The sequence below is a fragment of the Alexandromys fortis genome, unplaced genomic scaffold, assembly GCF_014885135.2.
Source record: "Alexandromys fortis isolate MF-2015 unplaced genomic scaffold, M_Fortis_MF-2015_v1.1 scaffold_91, whole genome shotgun sequence".
Lineage (NCBI taxonomy): Eukaryota > Metazoa > Chordata > Mammalia > Rodentia > Cricetidae > Alexandromys > Alexandromys fortis.
Genome location: NW_026067968.1, coordinates 6,341,104 through 6,360,564, shown reverse-complemented (window position 1 = coordinate 6,360,564; position 19,461 = coordinate 6,341,104). Strand labels below are relative to the sequence as shown.

General features: G+C 48.3%; 1 protein-coding gene across 1 annotated transcript in view; it reads left to right on the top strand.

Annotated features, from left to right (window-relative positions):
• Positions 1 to 19,461, top strand: part of Cdc42bpb (CDC42 binding protein kinase beta) — a 96,103-nt gene that overhangs the window by 45,640 nt on the left and 31,002 nt on the right. Inside the window, exons 4-11 of the mRNA XM_050154781.1 lie at positions 71 to 166; positions 3,519 to 3,667; positions 10,200 to 10,293; positions 12,293 to 12,493; positions 15,247 to 15,495; positions 16,326 to 16,405; positions 18,679 to 18,845; positions 18,925 to 19,044. Of these exons, the coding sequence (XP_050010738.1) occupies positions 71 to 166; positions 3,519 to 3,667; positions 10,200 to 10,293; positions 12,293 to 12,493; positions 15,247 to 15,495; positions 16,326 to 16,405; positions 18,679 to 18,845; positions 18,925 to 19,044 (1,156 nt within the window). The remainder of the gene's footprint in view (positions 1 to 70; positions 167 to 3,518; positions 3,668 to 10,199; positions 10,294 to 12,292; positions 12,494 to 15,246; positions 15,496 to 16,325; positions 16,406 to 18,678; positions 18,846 to 18,924; positions 19,045 to 19,461) is intronic.

Below are 19,461 nucleotides of genomic sequence, written 5' to 3'. Positions count from 1 at the left end.
AGGAACTGTACTTAAGGGTTACAGCAGCCTCCGGAAGAGCGCAGACTGACTGTCCTCTCTCCCCTCACAGACTGCGTGTTTCCGAGAAGAGCGCGACGTGCTGGTGAACGGCGACTGCCAGTGGATCACTGCGCTGCACTATGCCTTTCAGGATGAGAACTACCTGGTAGGCCTGGGTGCTGGGGCACACACCTGCCAGGACTCTTCCCAACAGTATGGCTCCTCCGTGCTGCCACTCAGAGGAAGACAGTGTAGCGTGGACCTCGTCGAGTACATGCTAGCCTGCATAAAACTGAGAGCTTTGTTTCAGTGTCATAGCCCTAGGGTAGAATCTTTAAAAACCAGGTTTTTCAAAGTTTGTACATCATTTTTTTTCTCAAGCCACTAGTTTGCTGCATGGCTTGGTTCTTAAAACATTTTAAGCGTATGAAACACTATTTTTGTTTCTTCTTTTCTGTTTTGCATCATGTATAACTATAAGAAACTCAGCTGCATGGTAGCACACCTGGGTCCCAGTAATGTGAGGGCTGAGGCAGTGGTCAGGAGTCTGAGGGAAGCAGCAGCACATGAGACCGTGAGCCCCAGCTCTGCACTACACGGCTCCTTCCTCCTTTCTCGGGTGCGTCTCCAGGGGTGTGAGTGCCTTGGGGGGTCTCCTCAGGGTGTCTCTGCTCTTGAGTCAGCTTTGTGGTCCACACGTGTGGGTTTGAGTGTGGGCAGCTGTGAAACACTCCAGGCCTCAGGCTGCCTTGTGTAGAGTTCCAGTCTTGGGTGACTTTCCAGATGCCCTAAGCCAGCAGACTGTTTCCAAATGGCCTCTGGGGACTGCAGAGATCATGGGCCATGCTTACCTCCCTCTGCTCAGTGCTTTTGCCTCAACAATGACTGAACAGGGTGTAATCACTGTTGTCTCCCAGCCTCCAAGTGGGGATCTGAGGCCTTCTCTATGTTTGCCCTGTGAAGCTCCTTGGTCAAGTGTCTGTTTGCCAAAAATTTTTGTTCATTTTAGAACAATCTCTTTCAGACAACAAAAATCTCTGAGGTTTGAACAACCAGGATGTGGTAAATGGTGTATAGTGTATCATTTATTTAGAGAGGTTTATTTTGTCCCAGCAGATGGCAGCTGATATCTGATGAAAACCTCAAGATACATTAGGCCACGGTCAGCCTTCTCAATGACTATGATATAAGCCTTTGTGAATACCATCTTTTTATAACTGGGGTACAGAGTGTGTGGCTGTGAGCTCACAGTCTTTATACAGATGACAGCAGCCATGTCAGGGTCCCTGCTCTGGTTTTCTGGGACAGGTGGTTACTGTTCCTCAGTGTCTGATGAGTGTTTCTGCCCGAGCATTCAGATAGGCATCCTCCAGAGCTCTTCTTACTCTTCTGATTTGACTTTCTGGGGACTCCTAGGCAACATGGGTCTGTTCAGTAGACGACAGGTTTTTTGTTTTTTTAATCCCTCAAATGAGTAGTGTGATGGTGTGTGAAGTGTGAGACAGGCATTGCCAGGGGTGTTCTACTCTCACACATATCACTTAGGAATCTCCCGTGGAGATGCCAGTTCTTGGGTTACCATCTAGGATGGGCCAGAGCACAGAGGACTTGTTGGAATAGGAACTGTGCTGTCGTAAGGGAGAGGAGGGGGCAGATATGGGAGATGCTGCTGCATACCTGTGCTGGCCATGTTGAGATGTGCCACATCTGGGAGCATGCTGGTGCTCACCCTGTGCTCTCCTAAGGGATGCTGTCCCCGGTCCTCCAAGAATGTCCTTCAGCAGCTGCTGACTCCTTTCCTCCAGGGTTCTAAATTGTCTACCCACCACCCCTCCACACATAACACCTTGCCTGTCTGAATGGCCTCACAGTCCCAGTGGTCCCCACCATAGCTGCTGAGCTCTTGCTGCAAGCTCTGGCTTCCTCTCTCACTGCACCTAGGCTCAGGTCTTGCTGTCTCTGTCCTGCCATTGCTCCAACTGCCACATCCATCTCTTCCCCTCCTGGCCTCTTTACACACCCTCGGCTGTTAGATGCCCCACAGCCTGTGCTCAGTAGCTTCTGGTCATGTGGCTGTGCCAGACAGGCTTGTTTTCTGGCCTTCCATTGCTCTCTGTGCTCCCAAGGGTACTAAAAGGCTGACTGTTGAGGCGGGGCAGAGGTGCTGCGTGATAAATGGATAATTTAGTGCATGTCCACCAGAAGGCTGTGTGCAGCGGAGCTGAGCAGGGTGCAGGAGACAGGAGACCTGCTGTGCAGAAGTAGTTGGGAAGCAGGCTGAGGTGGCGTTCACAGTGGGGACACAGGAGGAAGGAAGGCTTTGTAGAGGAGCGGACACTTGAGGGGAATTTTGGGAGTGGGATGAGGGCTGTTGATTACACTGAGTCAGGGTGCTCTCTCAGATGGTGGCATAGTGATCACCTCCTTCCATACAGCATGCTTCCTTTACTGTTAGGATTGTGGGCCTGAGGCAGATCTCTGAGTAGCCAGGCGATGGTGGCGCATGCCTTTAATCCCAGCACTTGGGAGGCAGAGGCAGGCAGATCTCTGTGAGTTCGAGGCCAGCCTGGTCTACAAGAGCTAGCTAGTTTCAGGGTAGGCTCCAAAGTCTAGCTCATGTAGCTGAAGGCACAGAGTGCGGTTGTCACACAGAGTAATGCTGTTCCTGTGTTATATCTCGATATTTGTTAAAAGACGATTTCCCTGGCTCAGTTAACCAGACCATGGTAATTCCTTACTATGGTGGTGACTTAAAAGTTATGTTGACCCGGAGATGAGAGTGCCTGTTTTTCTGTGTGTCCTAGAGGCTGAATATTTCCCAGTAGTGGAGCTATGGGGTGGCCTGCAGTGATCCTCCTATCCCAAACCTCTCTGCTGCAATGAGATGCTTCCATTAGGGCCTCTGCAGCTCTGGGGTTTCCTGGCATGAGCCTCTGAGTGTTGCATGGGAGAAGCTGTTACCAAGCAGCGTGTTTGTGCAGGCATACTGTGTACCTGGCACACTGGCCTCAGGCCTGCACAAGCAAAAGAAGCACTCAGTTCGTTAGCAGAAGACATTTTCCCCATACAGTAGTAGCTGTCTGGCCTGCCTTTGGCTGAGAGTACCTCCTTTCCTGCTCTCTGATGGTGTTATCTTTTCAACAAGAGCTGCTGGTCTGTGATTTTAGATAGCCCACTTCCCTCTCTGATCAGCGTCCTCTTGTGACTCAAGGACCTGGAGGACTCACCCCCACAGAGCTGGATAGTCTGTTTATGGGCTGAGCTCCTGCTTCAGATCCCTGGCTCTTGATGGGCTTTCTCCGTGAGCGATGCCTTCAGCTCTTCTTCACCGATGAGCTGTGTTGTTCAGTGAACTCTCCTCTCTGCCATGTGCATTTGGATTGCAGCAGAACCACAGACAACAGGGTGTTTTCTGAGAGAGGGGATCAGGGCATGTGCCTGTAATCCTAGCGCCCTAGGGCCTGGGGCAGGAGGCCGGCCTGAGGTTAAGAACTGTATTCTCTCTTTCTAATTTGTAGTACTTGGTTATGGATTACTATGTGGGCGGTGATTTGTTGACCCTGCTGAGTAAATTTGAAGACAAGCTTCCAGAAGACATGGCAAGGTTCTACATTGGCGAAATGGTGTTGGCCATTGATTCGATCCATCAGCTTCACTACGTGCACAGGTAACCACCTTTTCATGACATTTATGAATACTACATTAAACATTAAAATTCTCATTTTCACTGGGATCCTGTTCCTGGTCTTGAGCTTCAGGTTCAGGAATCCTTCAGTTGACAAGTACTCACTGAGCAACTGAGTGTCAGCATAGGGTGGTTTGTCCCTGTCACCCTTAGCCTGCAGCATCCAGTCCAGTTGTGATGGCCTGATTCCCAACAGCTGAAGCACCTGGGCTTTTAGGGGTCCATTTACAGAGCCCATCCCTACTTGCCTGTCCTCACTGGCACTCACGTAGTTCCATCCCACTGCACCTCCATGCCCTCCTCTGTCCATACTGGCCCGTGATGCCCTCTCAGGGAAGGAGAGGGCTAAAGCGTAGGTGTTTCTGTCACAGCCGTGGGAAAGGCCAGAAGAACGGTGCTTCGGCTGCAGGTGCATTCCCATAGGATCCCTGTCCCAGTTAGAAAATAACATCTGGGAGAATCTGTGAAATGTCTCTGACTATTACAGCTAAGCCTTGTGATGGATGAAAGTGGACATTTTTTAAAAGGAGGATTTGTGTTTGTGTGTGCGCCACTTTTGTGAGTGCTGAAAAATGCAGAAGGATTGTCAGATTGCTAGAGCTAGAGTTTCAAGTAGTCACGAGCTGCCTACGGTGGGTGCTGGGAACCAAACTTCTGTCCTCTGGAGAACGCCAAGTGCTTGCTTAACCACTGAGCTGTCTCTTCAGCCTCTAAAATCCCTTTGTTTTTATTTGATTTTTTTTCTTATGTCTGTTTGTGTGAGCATAAACACTTACACACACACCTCACTGCCTTGAGACAGGGTCTCTCACTACACTGGAGCTTGCTGTCTCATGTGCTGGCCAGCCACTCTGTCCCCAGTGTTGGGGTTCCAGATACAGGTGGCTACACCCAGCTCTCTACATTGGTGCTGGGGATTTGAACTCATGCCCTCAAACTTACGGAGCAGGTACTCTTAACCACTGAGCCATCTCCCTAGCCCAAGTGTATACATCTTAAAATTTTGTTTTATTGTTAGATTTGTTTGTTTGTTTTAGGGAGAGTGTTTACCTAAGGCAGACTCAGTCATCTGTCCTGTTACAGAGGCACAGACTTTATTAAAATTAATAAAAAGGGAGGCATTGTGGAGACCCAGAAATATGAGCCTATTTCTACCTTGTCTGATGGTCAAGGTTGTCAAAGTTGACAAAGGTTGACAGTCCTGACTCCGGATGTGTTTACTTGGTTCTTTAGACATTAAGATGGCCCATAAAGTAGACCCGTTCTGTTCTGACAGGATGTACTTCTATTCTTCCTTTTGTAATATGGGAAATGGCTGCCTTCGGGATACTTGGTCAAGGGTGACTTCACTGCCTAAACAGCAGATTGTCAGTGACTTGATGTCTCAAAGTGTTAAAGCGATCAACTGTTTGAGTTGTCCTTTTTGTCACGTTAAAGAAGCCTTTTGCAGCCTTCTTCCCCCTTTTGTGTTGGGTATAAAAGTGTATGGAAATTTAGACACAGGCGGTTTCAGTATTCACTAAAACGCCTTCCCGGTACTGTTCTGTGGTTTTTGCTATATTATTTTTTATGTATCTTTGTGTTCGTTACTTATATTTCTAAATCCCCACGTCCCTGCCCTGGTAAGTGGTGTTTTTGTCAAGGCTGGTCCCTGACAGGAGAGGTACTTGTGCTGTGGGAATCAGAAGACAACTGTCTAGCAATGTTTTCTCCTTCCCTGTCTAAGGATTGAACTCAGCTCATCAAACCTTGCGGCAAGCGACTTTACCCACTGAGCCATCTTGTTGGCTCCAAACTATAATTTTCTCTGGAATGAATGTTTTCCTCCATACTTCTCTGAGGCTCTGTCATGAGGCCCATAGACCATACCGTGCTGTAGCTCTGTACAGTAGGGAGGCGTGTCTCCTCTACTCGCGCTCGGTCATCTGCAGTCTTTGCTCCCCTGGGCTCATTCTTTCCTGTGGTGGTTCCTTGAGAGGGGACTTGAGGTGGTAACTTTCACCCAGGGAGCACGTCAAGCTGCATGTCACTTCCTGAGATTTTTGACATTGCAGCTTCTGTGTTTTCCTACTCCCCAAAACTCTGCAGAGATGTCTCAGTGGTGTGGATATGTTCTCTGCTCATTATGTGTTTCTGGGGATCCAGGGCCTTGGGTGAACTGGGCACACACTGGTGCTGCTCTCCACCCAGCTGCCTCAGGCCTCTGCGAGGAGGCTCCCTAAGGGAGCACAGCACCCACTGGGGAAGGAAGGACTTTTCCATTTCACAGAGCGCAGCTTCATTACCAGGGAATGCAGCAGGGCCCTGCTAGGTGGCATTCACCCCCTGGGGACCACAGAGTACACAGTGCTCCCTGTAGCTCAGAGAGCGTTTGTCAGTGCCCCGTCCCCCATGCTCTTTATTGGGTATGCCTGCTTCTCTCGCTTGTTGCAGTTCTTAGATTACTGTTCATATTTCCCTACTGAGGATCAAACCTAGAACTTAACATTCTACCACTGAGTTACTCCACACACAGCCCTTTTTTCATGAGACAGTTTCCACCAGTTGCCCAGACAGGTCTTGTACTTGTTGTCTTCCTGAGTAGCTGGGATCATAGGTATGCATGCTACCAGGTCTGGCTATTACAGTTCAGTTTTTCTTTTTAAAATACATACATATGTGTATGTATATGTATCTGTGTGTATGTATGTACATGTGTGTGTATGTATGTACGTGAGCACAGCTGTGTATATGGAAGCCTGCAGAGGCCAGGTGCTATGAGCTGCCCAGCTTGGACTGGGAACCAAACTTGGGCCCTCTAGAAGAGCAACAAGTGTTCTTAATCACTGAACCAGCTCTCAAATGCTGTGTGTGTGGGGGGAGACAAGTGGCCATGTGTGTTCGATACATGTATGGAGATTGGAGAATTAATTCTCCCCTTCTACTCTTAATATGGGTTCCAGGATAGAACTCAGATCACTAGGCTTCACCCCCAAGCCATCACACTAGCCCTGTTTTGGTTCATAACATTTAGATTTTGTCTCTGTGACAAAACTTTGCCAGCTTCATAATACAGACAGAAATATCTTTGTCATGGGCCTCTTAGGATATTAGGTTATATTTTATTTATTTATTTAATGTGCACTGGTGTTTTGCCTGCATGCGTGTCTGTGTGAGGGTGCCAGATCCCCTGGAACTGAGTTACAGATACTTGTGAGCTGCCATTTGGCAACTGGGAGTTGAACCCAGGTGCTCTGAAAAACCAGCTAGTGTTCTTTAACTGCTGACCCATCTCTCCAGCCCCAATTAGGTTCTATTTTAAATAGCTTATTTTTTCCCTTTTTTCTCCTATTTAGAAAACTCCTTTCTTTTATTTTTTAAATTTTTTTTTATCAATGTGTACATGTATTTTCCTGCTTGTCTGTATGTGTGACACGTGTGTGTGCTCATGGAGGTCAGAAGAAGGCATCAGATTCCCAGGTGCTGGAGTTACAGGTGACAGAGCTGCTTGATGTGAAAGCTAGGAATCACGCCTGGACATCTCTCCAGCCCTTCCTCAGTCATTTGACCTCTAGGAGTAAGACTTTATAATTCAAAAACGTTTATTCTCAAACAAACTCGATTCAGATTGTATGTAGATGGCCCACCTAGAGTCAGTGCTGTCCAGTCTCAGGTAGGTGTGCATGCTACATTTGGCAGTGTCAGAAGTGAGTCTCTGGGGTGCACAAATGGCATTGTGCTGTTGGTGAACTCAACAGCAGAGCTCAAGCACAAGCCACAATTGGGCTCCTTTCTTCTTTGCTAGGGCTGTGGGTCATGACCCCTTTGGGGGTCAAATGACCTTTTCTCAGGGTCATTTAATTATGATTCTTAACAATAGAACAATTACAGTTTTGATGTAGCAATGAAATAATTTTATGGTTGGGGGTCACCACAACACAAGGAACTGTATTAAAGGGTCGCAGTGTTAGGAAGGTAGAGAACCGCTGCTCTGTGGGCTGAGAGGCTCTGTGCACTGACCCCTTCTTCACAGCTGGACTTCTGCAAACTTCACAGCCTCTACCTGGTGCTCAAGGAAACAAGTGACAAAACTAGGACCCAGAAGCACTCAGGCCCTTGTATGCAGCCCCTTCCTGAGACGTCAGCTTCTAGGGACCTGAAACCAAAGACAGTGAGAGGTGCACAGAGGATTACGGCGAGAACAGTGGGTATGCCCAGAGAAAACAGGGTGTGTTTCACAGGCATGTTGACGCAGATCAGCTGCAAGTTAGTAAGTGGGCATCCAGAGGGCAAAAGGAGCCTCGAAAAACTCAAGTGAGGGGGACAGAAAGCAGGGTAGAAGATAAAGCAGAAGAAACTCTCAGAAGTGCTAGTCAGGTGTCCTCTTGTGCAGCTGCCTGGTGCAGCCCGGCGATGGAAGCCTGACCTGGGTGCACTGAACACCCATACTGCTGTGGGACTGGGACTGTCTTGATCGCTCATGGGAAGGAAAGGCTTTCAGAATACAGGGGAGTTTTGTCAGATGTTTTTTTTGTTTTTCTCTGCTGGTGAACAGGAACGGGAATTTAGTTTTAGATGGGTAGATAACACCACACAGCTAAGGAAAGGAGACAGCACAGCACTGACTAACTAGTCTTCTGAGGCCCCAGGATTAGTGGTGGCGTTCATGTCAGCCGGTTCTGTATCTAACTTGTGATACTTGGTCCTAGCCAAGACATCCCTTAAGCCATTGCCATAATTATTTGGTTACATTTGTGTGTGTTGGTATGAATGTAGGCACATGCATGTAAGGAGGTTAGAGGACAAACTTCAGGAGTCCCAGGTATCAAACTTAGGTTCTCGGCTTGATAGCCATTACATTTACCCATGGAGCATCTCTCTGGGTCCTGGGTTTTTAATTAGTTAACTTGAGTGGCCTTTTGTGGCAAGAGACTACAATATTAAAGGAGCCTTGGAAATGAAAATTAGCTTTGCCTGTTTTAATTATATATACTGAACCATACCATATATATAAATTGTTTGTTTTTGTTTTTGAGGTGATATCTTGCCAACAAGATAGCCTGGAACTTGATCCTTTTGCTACAGCCTCTCTAACCCTGAGCTTACAAGCATGTGGAATGTTCTCAGGTTCTATTTCAGATGGAAACCGTGTTTTATTATCTGGTTTCCTTATGTCCATTGGGTTCCTTTGCGGGCTCCCATCTCAGTCAGTCTCCAGCTCTAGTCTGACTCTGGTGTGTTGTCTAGGTTCCTTCCCTTAGTGCTTCCATTAGGTTTGATTTAAACTCACTTTCCCTTAAGCATCTTGTAAATTAGTCTTCATTTGAGGTTACAGTTTATCTTTTTCTCCTGTTTCTTCCTTTAATTAAATCCTCTTCCTGGGTTTGTTTTTTCCTAGTGTTTTTCCACTCTGGCATTTTGGTTTCCCCGCTGTTCCTTTCTTTATGTCATATCTCCCCCACCTTTCCTTCTTTTTCTAGTCTCCCATTGCAGCCCAGGCTGACCTCTAGCTTTGCCTTTCGCGTCTGTGTTTATTCAGGTTCAAGTGCTGTGCTAGTTTTCTCCTGTTTCTGACTTGTGGTTTTGTGGCAGGATCCCTGTTGCCCTGCGCCTCCCCCCCCCCCCGTGTGGCGTGGGGCTGCATTGCAGCCTGCACACGCACTCCTGCACACGCACTCTAGCAGTTGATGCTGGACATGTTTTGTCTGTTGTGTGTGGTGCTGCTGCAAACAGACTTGAGCGTGACTTTGGTGGACGTGTTCTCTTGCTTTCAGGGTAGTCTATGATGACTTTATTCTCAGGGCTGTGAATATGCTTCAGCCCAGCATTTGCGCATAGGCAATTGACAGTGTGGGCTTTAAGTGTCTTCCTTGGCTGTGTGACTGTGCCATTTGCTACAGGCTACTCAGCTTCAGTGTGTAGAACAGCTTGTTAGCCTGCAAACAGTTGTGTCCACCTCTTCCCTGACTCCATTACTTCTTCTGATACGGATCCCTCCTGGTAGCATCTGCTCATCTCCCTCCATGCTGCTTGTCCCTTGGTCTCCGTTTCTATTTCTCCAAGCGTGGTGCCATCTGAGGCAGCATTGCACAGTCGCTATTTGGATGCCTTTTCTCTTTAAGATGGAGGAGAGAGAGAGTGCGCACATGAGAGCATGCAGAGGCTAGAAGAGGGTATCAGATACCTCAGAGCTGGTTTTACAGGCATTTGGGGAACCCCTGGCTATTATGTGGTTGCTGGGATTCAAAGATTGCGTAGCAAGCCCCATTAACTACTGAACCATCTCCCTAACTCTTAGATGTTATTTTCTGGCCCTGTGCTGATGAGCCCCTTCAGGAAGGCAGTGGATACTCGGGAACCTTAGTAGGTGGCAGGTGACAGGAGTTGCAGTGCTGCTGGGGGAGGGGTTGGCATCTGTGACAACTCTGCTGGTGCTGCTCCAGTTGCTCTGCTCGGTTATGGCTGCTCTTGGGCGACCACGGTTCCCTGTGAGCCCGCTGGGACAGTTAACTTACTCTGCTTATTTCACCAACAGAGACATTAAGCCTGACAATGTCCTTTTGGATGTGAATGGTCATATCCGCCTGGCTGACTTTGGATCGTGTTTGAAGATGAATGATGATGGCACTGTAGGTATTTTTGTTGAAGATTGCCATTTGCTTTTGAGTTTGACTTGTAGTTAAAAGGGGACTAAGTGTTCAGTTTGACATAAAATTAAGAAAATCCAGTTTTTGAATGTAAATTAAGAAAATGAATCTGTTTAGAAGACAATTGAAATTTTCTATTTGAGGAATTTTTAAAATTTGAAAATCATGTGTGTGTACATGCTGTGTGCAGATTTGTGTGCATGAGTGTACAGGTGTGCATGCACATGTATGCATCTGGAGGCCAGAGGCCAGCCTGGGGTAAATTCCTCAGAAGCTGCCCACCTTTCCTTTTGGAGGCAGGTCCCTCACTGACCTGGAACTCACAGGCTCTGTTGATTGGCCAGTGGTCCTGGGGCCCGCCTGTCCTCCCTCCCCAGCACTGGGTTTATAATGGTGTGCCATTGTGCTACCCCACCCCCCACTGCCAGCTTCCTTTAACAGTGTGGGTTATAACGATAGAACACAAGATTCTCATCTTGTAAGGGATCTTGAGGAAGTCTAGTTTATTGACTAGACTCTTCCAGCCCTTCTTTTCTGTTTTTGCGATGACATATGGGTGCCATTGGGGATTTGTCAGGCTCCTCAGAGCCCTGGGTGGCTGTAAGCATGCTACACTGCAGCAAGTGAGACCAGCCCTTCCCTCCTTTGAAAAGCCCTATCCGTCTTGGAGGGCCAGCTCCAGGTAGCTTTCTGCAAGCTGAGCTTTCTCTTGTAGTTATCGGCAGGCCTTAGTGCAGAGTGCTGTGAGCCCCAGATGTGGGACAGGAGAGTGCCTGGTTCACCTGGTACCTCAGGTCAAATCAACTCTGCAGCTAGGTGGCCTGTGAGTAGTTGGTGTGTCTTACCTCGCTGGCCAGCTCCCCGCCCTCTTTTACTGCACTCTGTGTCATCGCATTCTTTCCTATGACTGCAGCAGCCCTTGCAGTCCCATACAGGAGGTTCTGACCCTTTAAATCCTACACTAAAAGGAGTCCCAGACAGGTCCTGCCAGTATATTTTGGGACATCTATGTGCAGACACCAGCTGACCATGCTGCACAGACCATGGGGCTCCAGCTGACACCGTGCTGCACCGGCCACGGGGCTCCAGCTGTCCGTGCTGCACAGGCGTGGAACTGTTTGTACTCTCCTCCACTGCCCTGTGCTTTTTTTTTTTTTTTTTTTTAAATTTCAACCTTCATGTTAACTTGTTGGTAGGTTGGTGCTGTGGTCAAATCTATTCTGGTAATGAGAGCACAGTGTCCGTGGGTGCATTTACGTTGCCATCTACCACAGTGGACATTTACTCACCCCTGCCGCCCTTACTACTTACGGCCACTGCAGGCTGCTGTGCTGAAAAGTGCCAGGCAGACCCCTGCTGTCTGTCCACTGAGTAAGCACCTCTTACACTGCTTACCCCCCAGACCCTCTTTCCAAAGGGGACCTTAGAGAGTCTAGTCTCTTCTTAGATGGGCCTGTGACCACTGCCCCATTCCTGCCCTGCTTTTGCCCCATCTGTGTATCTCATCCTCTTCTGCTTTTTTGTGGTGGTTGGCTCTCCCCGATACAGCACTGCTCGAGTGCCTGCTGATGTGGACTGTAGGGAACTGATCTCTTTGTGGGGATAGCTACCACCCTCTCAGGCCCCTAAGCAGAGACTCTTGGGAACGCAGTTGGTGCTGGGCCAACTTGCCTGTTTTCTCTCTGGGTACTCAGGGTGGGCTGTGCTAGGAAGTCATAGCCCCTGGGGGCTTGTTAGAAGCCAGCGTATGCTTTTCCTTAGGCTTTGTGTTGGACAGAAAAGTCAAGGGCTGGCCTGGACACGGAGCCCTTAGATTACCCTGGGAGCATGGGCAGCAGGTGTAGGGTTGCTGCCTCTGGGGACTTTTATGTCACGGCTGCTCTGTTTTCTGCAGCTGCAGGGTTCTAAGGGAAGCAGACAGAGATATGTAGTTGTTAACGATGCTGTCGGGCTTCCCTTCATCACCCCTTCTTCTCCCAAGGTTCAGTCTTCAGTGGCTGTGGGTACACCTGACTACATCTCACCAGAGATCCTGCAGGCCATGGAGGATGGCATGGGCAAATATGGACCTGAGTGTGACTGGTGGTCGCTGGGCGTCTGCATGTATGAGATGCTGTATGGAGAAACGCCATTTTATGCAGAGTCACTGGTGGAGACCTATGGCAAGATCATGAACCATGAGGTGAGATGCTGTAGGCTGTTGTAGTGCCCGCATGGGCTGGCGGGGTGGGCAGCAGTGAAGGAACCATGAGGCTGTTCTAGTGCCTGCACAGGCTGGTGGGGAGGTGGAGGCTAATGGTGTTCAGGCCAGATGGGGTGGCGGGACAGGAGAGGTAGGCAGAAGTTTGTGATGTCATCAACATAAGATGGTGACACTGCACACGTGGGACGGAAAGGAGGAGATACTGTGTACGTAATGGAGCCTGTGTTCACTGACCAAACTCCTTGGAGGAGAAGCAGGCTTGTGTTGAACAATCCATGTGTCATTTAGAGCCTAGAGTGGTGCTGGGAAGTCCTTGTAGACACTTCGGCTTTAGATACCACCTGGGACACAGTCATGAGTGAGCTCACCTCCACGTAGGGCATCCTCGTTCCTTCCCCATCCCAGTATGTTCCTTTTTTCCCTTTTCAGGGTTTTTATTTTTCACTTTGATGTTGTGTCCTTGTTCTCTCCATCTCCACCTCAGCCCCACAGCACACACTTGACTGACCTACCACAGAACTGCACACCCAGCCCTGGAGATCCATGGGCAGGATTCCTTTTTCTGTCTGCTGTAACACAAACACGACCTGGCATGTATGTGTGTATATGCCTACACATCCCAGAAAACTGAGTTGTATGTAGTTGACCTGTATTTCAACCAGTCTCCCATTAATTGCTCATGTTGGGTCAAGATTAACATGAAAATTGCTTTAAATTTCACTCCAAGTCAAAGTAAAAACTATATTTAGAATATTTTTCAGTATGGGGGGCAATTCCATCAGTAAAGTGTTTGCTGTGTAGTTGTGCACACCTGATTTGAAGCCCCAGAACCCAAGTAAAAGGTGTGGAGGTACACAGCTGTATCCCCTTGGAGAGTCAGGTGTGGAGGTGCACAGCTGTATCCCCTTGGAGAGTCAGGTGTGGAGGTGCACAGCTGTATCCCCTTGGAGAGTCAGGTGTGGAGGTGCACAGCTGTATCCCCTTGGAGAGTCAGGTGTGGAGGTGCACAGCTGTATCCCCTTGGAGAGTCAGGTGTGGAGGTGCACAGCTGTATCCCCTTGGAGAGTCAGGTGTGGAGGTGCACAGCTGTATCCCCTTGGAGAGTCAGGTGTGGAGGTGCACAGCTATATCCCCTTGGAGAGTCAGGTGTGGAGGTGCACAGCTGTATCCCCTTGGAGAGTCAGGTGTGGAGGTGCACAGCTATATCCCCTTGGAGAGTCAGGTGTGGAGGTGCACAGCTGTATCCCCTTGGAGAGTCAGGTGTGGAGGTGCACAGCTGTATCCCCTTGGAGAGTCAGGTGTGGAGGTGCACAGCTGTATCCCCTTGGAGAGTCAGGTGTGGAGGTGCACAGCTATATCCCCTTGGAGAGTCAGGTGTGGAGGTGCACAGCTGTATCCCCTTGGAGAGTCAGGTGTGGAGGTGCACAGCTATATCCCCTTGGAGAGTCAGGTGCAGAGGTGCACAGCTGTCGCCGATTGAGAGTCAGGTGTGGAGGTGCACAGCTGTATCCCCTTGGAGAGTCAGGTGTGGAGGTGTACAGCTGTATCCCCATGGAGAGTCAGGTGTGGAGGTGCACAGTTGTATCCCCATGGAGAGTCAGGTGTGGAGGTGCACAGCTGTATCCCCGTGGAGAGTCAGGTGTGGAGGTGTACAGCTGTCGCCCATGGAGAGTCAGGTGTGGAGGTGCACAGCTGTATCCCCATGGAGAGTCAGGTGTGGAGGTGCACAGTTATCACCCCATGGAGGGACAGGCAGAGTCTGGAGCCAGCTAGTCCAGACAAATCAGTGAGGTCTAAGTTTTATATGAGAGACTGTCTCAGAAACTAAGTAGATAAATAAAGGTGGAAGGTAATTGAGGAAGACCTCAGTGTGGACCTTTGGTGCACACAACAAGCACACAAAGTAGAGGCAGATTCTTAACTCATAAATAAGTGCTTCCTAGAGAGACTTCACACAGTGCATACTCGCCTCGAGTAACTGGCAGCTCAGCTCTCGGCCCGCGACGTGTGGTACGTTGTGTGACTGGGCATCTGTTCATGTGTTTCAGTATTTATTTCTGTACCACACAGGTACATGGTTCTCATTGTTGGTGTCTATTCTGTTCTTTTTAAACAAACCCCTTCCATAGGAATTCAGCTGAACACTTGTTCTCTTGGTCAGGGTGCAAATGTGAGGTGTTAGGAGTTTTAATCTGTTCTTTGTCCCCGACAATTAAGGAGTGTGTGGTTTGTAGTTTTCTTGCAGCGTAAAGTGTGGATTCTTGAGGCTGTTTTCTTTTAAGATGCAGTGTTGGCCCAGCACTGAGAGGGCTGTGCCGCATGCTGTTTGGAGAGGAAGAAATAGAATCTGTCATTGTCATTTGTGGGTAGGAGTTAACAAGCCAGCTATGATAAGTCAGTTTATCTTAATTAATTTTCTTCTCATGCATGTGGGTGCATGTGCCACAGTGCACATTGAAGCCAGGGGACAACTTTGTGAAGTTCTCTCCTCCGTTAACATGGGTTCTAGGGATCAAACTCCATTTGCAGGCTACAAGGCAAGTGAGTGCCTTTTACCCATTGAGCCATCCCACAGGCCCCAAGGGAATGATTTACTTGTTTGCCTTTGTGGAATTAAAATTACCTAGCTTTGGATTACATTTGGTAAATTGTAAAGTAAGGATTATTTCCTGTACTGTCTGCACATCTGAGGTTTCCCTAACTATGTCCTCTGGCCATCCCTTCCTCCCCAGGAGCGATTTCAGTTCCCATCCCATGTCACTGATGTCTCTGAAGAAGCAAAGGATCTTATTCAGAGACTGATATGCAGCAGAGAACGCCGGCTTGGGCAGAATGGAATAGAGGACTTTAAAAAACATGCATTCTTCGAAGGCCTGAATTGGGAAAATATACGAAACCTAGAAGCTCCGTACATCCCTGATGTGAGCAGTCCTTCTGACACATCCAACTTCGACGTGGATGATGACATGCTGAGAAACACTGTGAGTGTCCCGGCCTCTCCTCCCCGGGCTGCCTCCCGGTGGGTCTAAGTGTCAGGCTACCGTTTGCTTAACAAGTCAGTCAGTGGCAGAACTGTTCTAATCTTCGAAACTATTTGACAGCTGAGCTGGAGAGATGGCTTAGCAGTCAAGATTACCTGGTGCTCTTCCAGAGGGACCCGGATTCTGTGCCCATTACCCATATTAGGCAACTCACAGCTGCTCCCCACTCCACCTCTAGGGGCTCCAACATCTTTCTTTGGTCTTTGCAGGCACTGTATACATGAGGCATAAACACAGACACACACACACAAAGTAAAAATTAAAGTAGCTGAAGCACACACCTTCAATCCCAGCAAGTCTACATAGTGAGTTCCAGGCCTGCCAGATGTACACAGTAAGATCTGTCTAAAAACAAAAATGTTTTTTAATTTGGCAATTATTTTTAAGTCTTCAGCTTGGTCCTTAGTGTTGCTTTTAAAAGACGAGGGATTACTCTTTTGACAAAAATTCACTCTTGTTATGGCACACATCTGAAATCTTTTGCTTTTGTTTTTTCATATTTTGTACCTTTTTATTTAGTGTTGATTCATTATTATGTGATGGCTTCATTGTTGCCATGACTACTTCATGTATATAAAAGCTTCAGAAGCACAGGAAGCCTGGCCTGTAGGCCTCTCCCTGTGAGCCATCTTACCAGCCTGCATTAATGCTGCTTTTATAGCTGGCTCAGTAGTGACCACAGTAGTAAGGTTTTTGCACTCTTTTTGGCGGCATGTGTTGCTTATGTGAAGGGAGATTGTTTAATCTGTGTTATGTGTGTTCTGATGCAGGAAATATTACCTCCCGGCTCGCACACCGGCTTCTCTGGATTGCATTTGCCATTCATCGGCTTCACATTCACAACAGAAAGGTAAGGCTGGGTCAAGCTCCCATCACTCTTCACAGCCTGAGAGTGGGCTCTCGAGCTTTTGCTCATGCCATAGGGCTGGGAGGATGGCGCTCACGAGAGATGCAGAGGGTCTTTTGTCCTCTGCTGATTACTGTAGTTATGCACCAGCACCGGCCGGCATTTCTGAAAAGGAAAATTAGCAAATATGCTCATGTGCCACATCAGTGTGTGGTCAACACCAGACCACATACAGAATAGTGGGCCGAGATGATCCCATTGCCTGACGATGCCAGTGTCTGCCATTTGTGGTGGTGCATTACCATTGTACATGCGTATGTTCAGTGGAAATGCTTGACACTAACATATGACTCCGCTGACAGCTGCAGAACACGCTGTTCTGTAGTTTATGTGTTCTGTGGATAGCATCCCACCATGCCAGCAACCACTTGGGTCCCATGTGTGCTCTGCAGTTCTCATTGCGTCTCTGTTGTGAACATGGTTTGCTCTCAGGCTGGGAAGTACACTCTAGGTGTTGGCACACGATCACCTCACAGCACTTGCCAGAATGGGTCCCTGTCGTTAAGCTATAGACGACTGTAATAGGCATCTTCTGTTCTCTGTCACACATTTTTTTTCTTCTACAACCCTTAAATATTTAAAAACTGAGGCTGAAGAGATAGCTCGACAGTTAAAAGCTTGGCTGCTCCTCCAAACGACTAGGGTTCCATTCCCAACACCCACAGGATAACTCACAACCATCTCTAACTCCTGTCCTAGGGGGTTTGACAACCTTGGGCACTGCATGGAGGTGGTGCACAGGCAAACGTGCAAGCAGACCATTCATGCACATATAATAAAACACATCTATAATAAAATGAAAATAAATGGGAAGACGACTGGAATATAGCTCAGTAGCAGCGCTTGACTAGCATGTGTGAGGTTCCGGGCTCCATCCTGTGTGGGGGCTGGAGAGAGAGGGTGGGAAGTGACATGTAGAAGGCATTCTTAAAGGCTCACGGAAGGCACAGGCACAGAACTTGACCCACAGGTGATGGTTGGCTCCTGTGTATAGGCTGTCAGCTGGTAGATTTATCCTGGTGAAAGCCAGTGGTGGTCACAGCTGTATCTGCTCACACTCAGTCAAGAAGCCTTTAGAGCACACTGCTTGGCTTTGTCAGTACTGCAACCCCAGCTCCTAGTTCCCATAGTGGAGCTGGAACTCATTCCTCCTTTGATATGAATTTGATAGTTCACCAGATTGGTGTTTGTGCCTGTCATTATCTATCCCCAGTGAACCTGTCTGTTGGCCAAGTTGTGTAGTACAGGGCGTCCTTCCTCAGTTTTAGAAACCAAAAAGAGGGAGGTGAGAGGAGAGTGATACACACTCCTCCTCCTGAGCAGAGCTGCAGAACTGGATACCTTCTAGGCTCACACTCCTGAGGTAGTGTGGCTGTGCTGAAAGGGCACCTCTGTTCAGGCTGGTAGGGAGTCTTGAGATGTGGCATGTGCATCTCCTATCTGATCCCACAGTGATTACTGGCACCTCATCACAAAAGAGTTCCAGGTGCATTCCAGCCCACAGGGTGCTCGTCACACTTGTGACTAGCCTGTCAAGACACAGTTTATACAGATGAACTTAGAACTCTTCGTTTGTGGTAGGCTGTCTCCAGAAATGCTGGTTTCTTATAGTCTATAACAGAAAGGGATGTGCCCAGTGCCTACTATCGGGTTCATAATAGGAATGAGACAAGCTAAGCAGACCTGAGAACCTCATGTAGCAGTCCAAAGATTAGGCTGTTGGATACCAGAACTGTCCTTGGCTTCCATCTGAGCAGAGCAAAGAGCCCACATCCTTGAGTATGGTCTTGAGTCAGACGATTCTTCACAGCTAAGCCACTTGGCCAGAGCAAGGCAATGTGCTGTTGAGTCTGTGAGGCAAAACGATAATCCCTAAATTGTTAGCATGGCACAGTTTGTAAAAAGCAGAGCCAGTGAGCCTTTTGACCAGTGGGTTATGCCTCCCTGTAAACCTAGCTCATTAGGCAAAACACCGTAGTTTTGCTTTTCCACTTGATTGTGAGCAGTGAGTTCCAGGTGAGCATCCGCTCCCTGTTGTGTCCTGTGCAGGCTCCCACTCCTACCTAGTCTGTGGCAAGGAGGCTCTTGTCTGACTTTGGTTCCATACACAAAATCTTTTCACAGGTATTTTGTTTGCCACTTTAAAAAGACTCTAAATGCTAATGAAATCATTGTCGGTTCTCAGTAGATTAGAAAGCCTGTTGCTCTGTTTGCAGCTGCTTTTCTGACCGAGGCTCTCTGAAGAGCATGATGCAGTCCAACACATTAACCAAAGATGAAGACGTGCAACGTGATCTGGAGAATAGCCTGCAGGTGGAGGCTTATGAGCGAAGGATACGAAGACTGGAACAAGAGAAACTAGAGCTGAGCCGGAAGCTGCAGGGTGAGTGTCTGGAGTGCCTGATGTGGCGAGGGTCCTCCTTGCACACATGGCTGGCCACTCAGTGCGGTGTCGCCCTTAGAATCCACCCAGACCGTGCAGTCCCTTCACGGTTCCACGCGGGCCCTGGGCAACTCCAACCGGGACAAAGAAATCAAGAGGCTAAATGAAGAAATTGAGCGTTTGAAAAATAAAATGGCAGGTAAGGGCTCTAGCTGGTTGCTGCTTGATCCTTATTCTTGAATATGAGTTTCCTATTTCCAGAATCCTTTTTCCTAAGGGGCAAAAAGTAGGGAAAAGCTCAAGTTGTGCAAGCTTATGCACAGTTGAAGCATGTTGTCTATGTCTGAAATTGTTTTCCTACCTCGCTTGTTCTGATAACGTAGTATTCTCCATAAACTCGGGTTTTTCTCTTGTACGTAATTTGCCTGCTGGCTGTTGCCTCAGAAGTATAAGAGTTTAACCTCCCACCTGTACTTTCTTTCTTCCGGTTTTGTTTGTTGCCTGCATGTATGCATGTGTACCGTGTGCGTGCATGCCTGGTCCCTGTGGAGGCCAGAAGAGGGTGTCAGATTCCTTGGAATTGTAGTTGCAGGTAGTTGTGAACTGCCATGTGGTG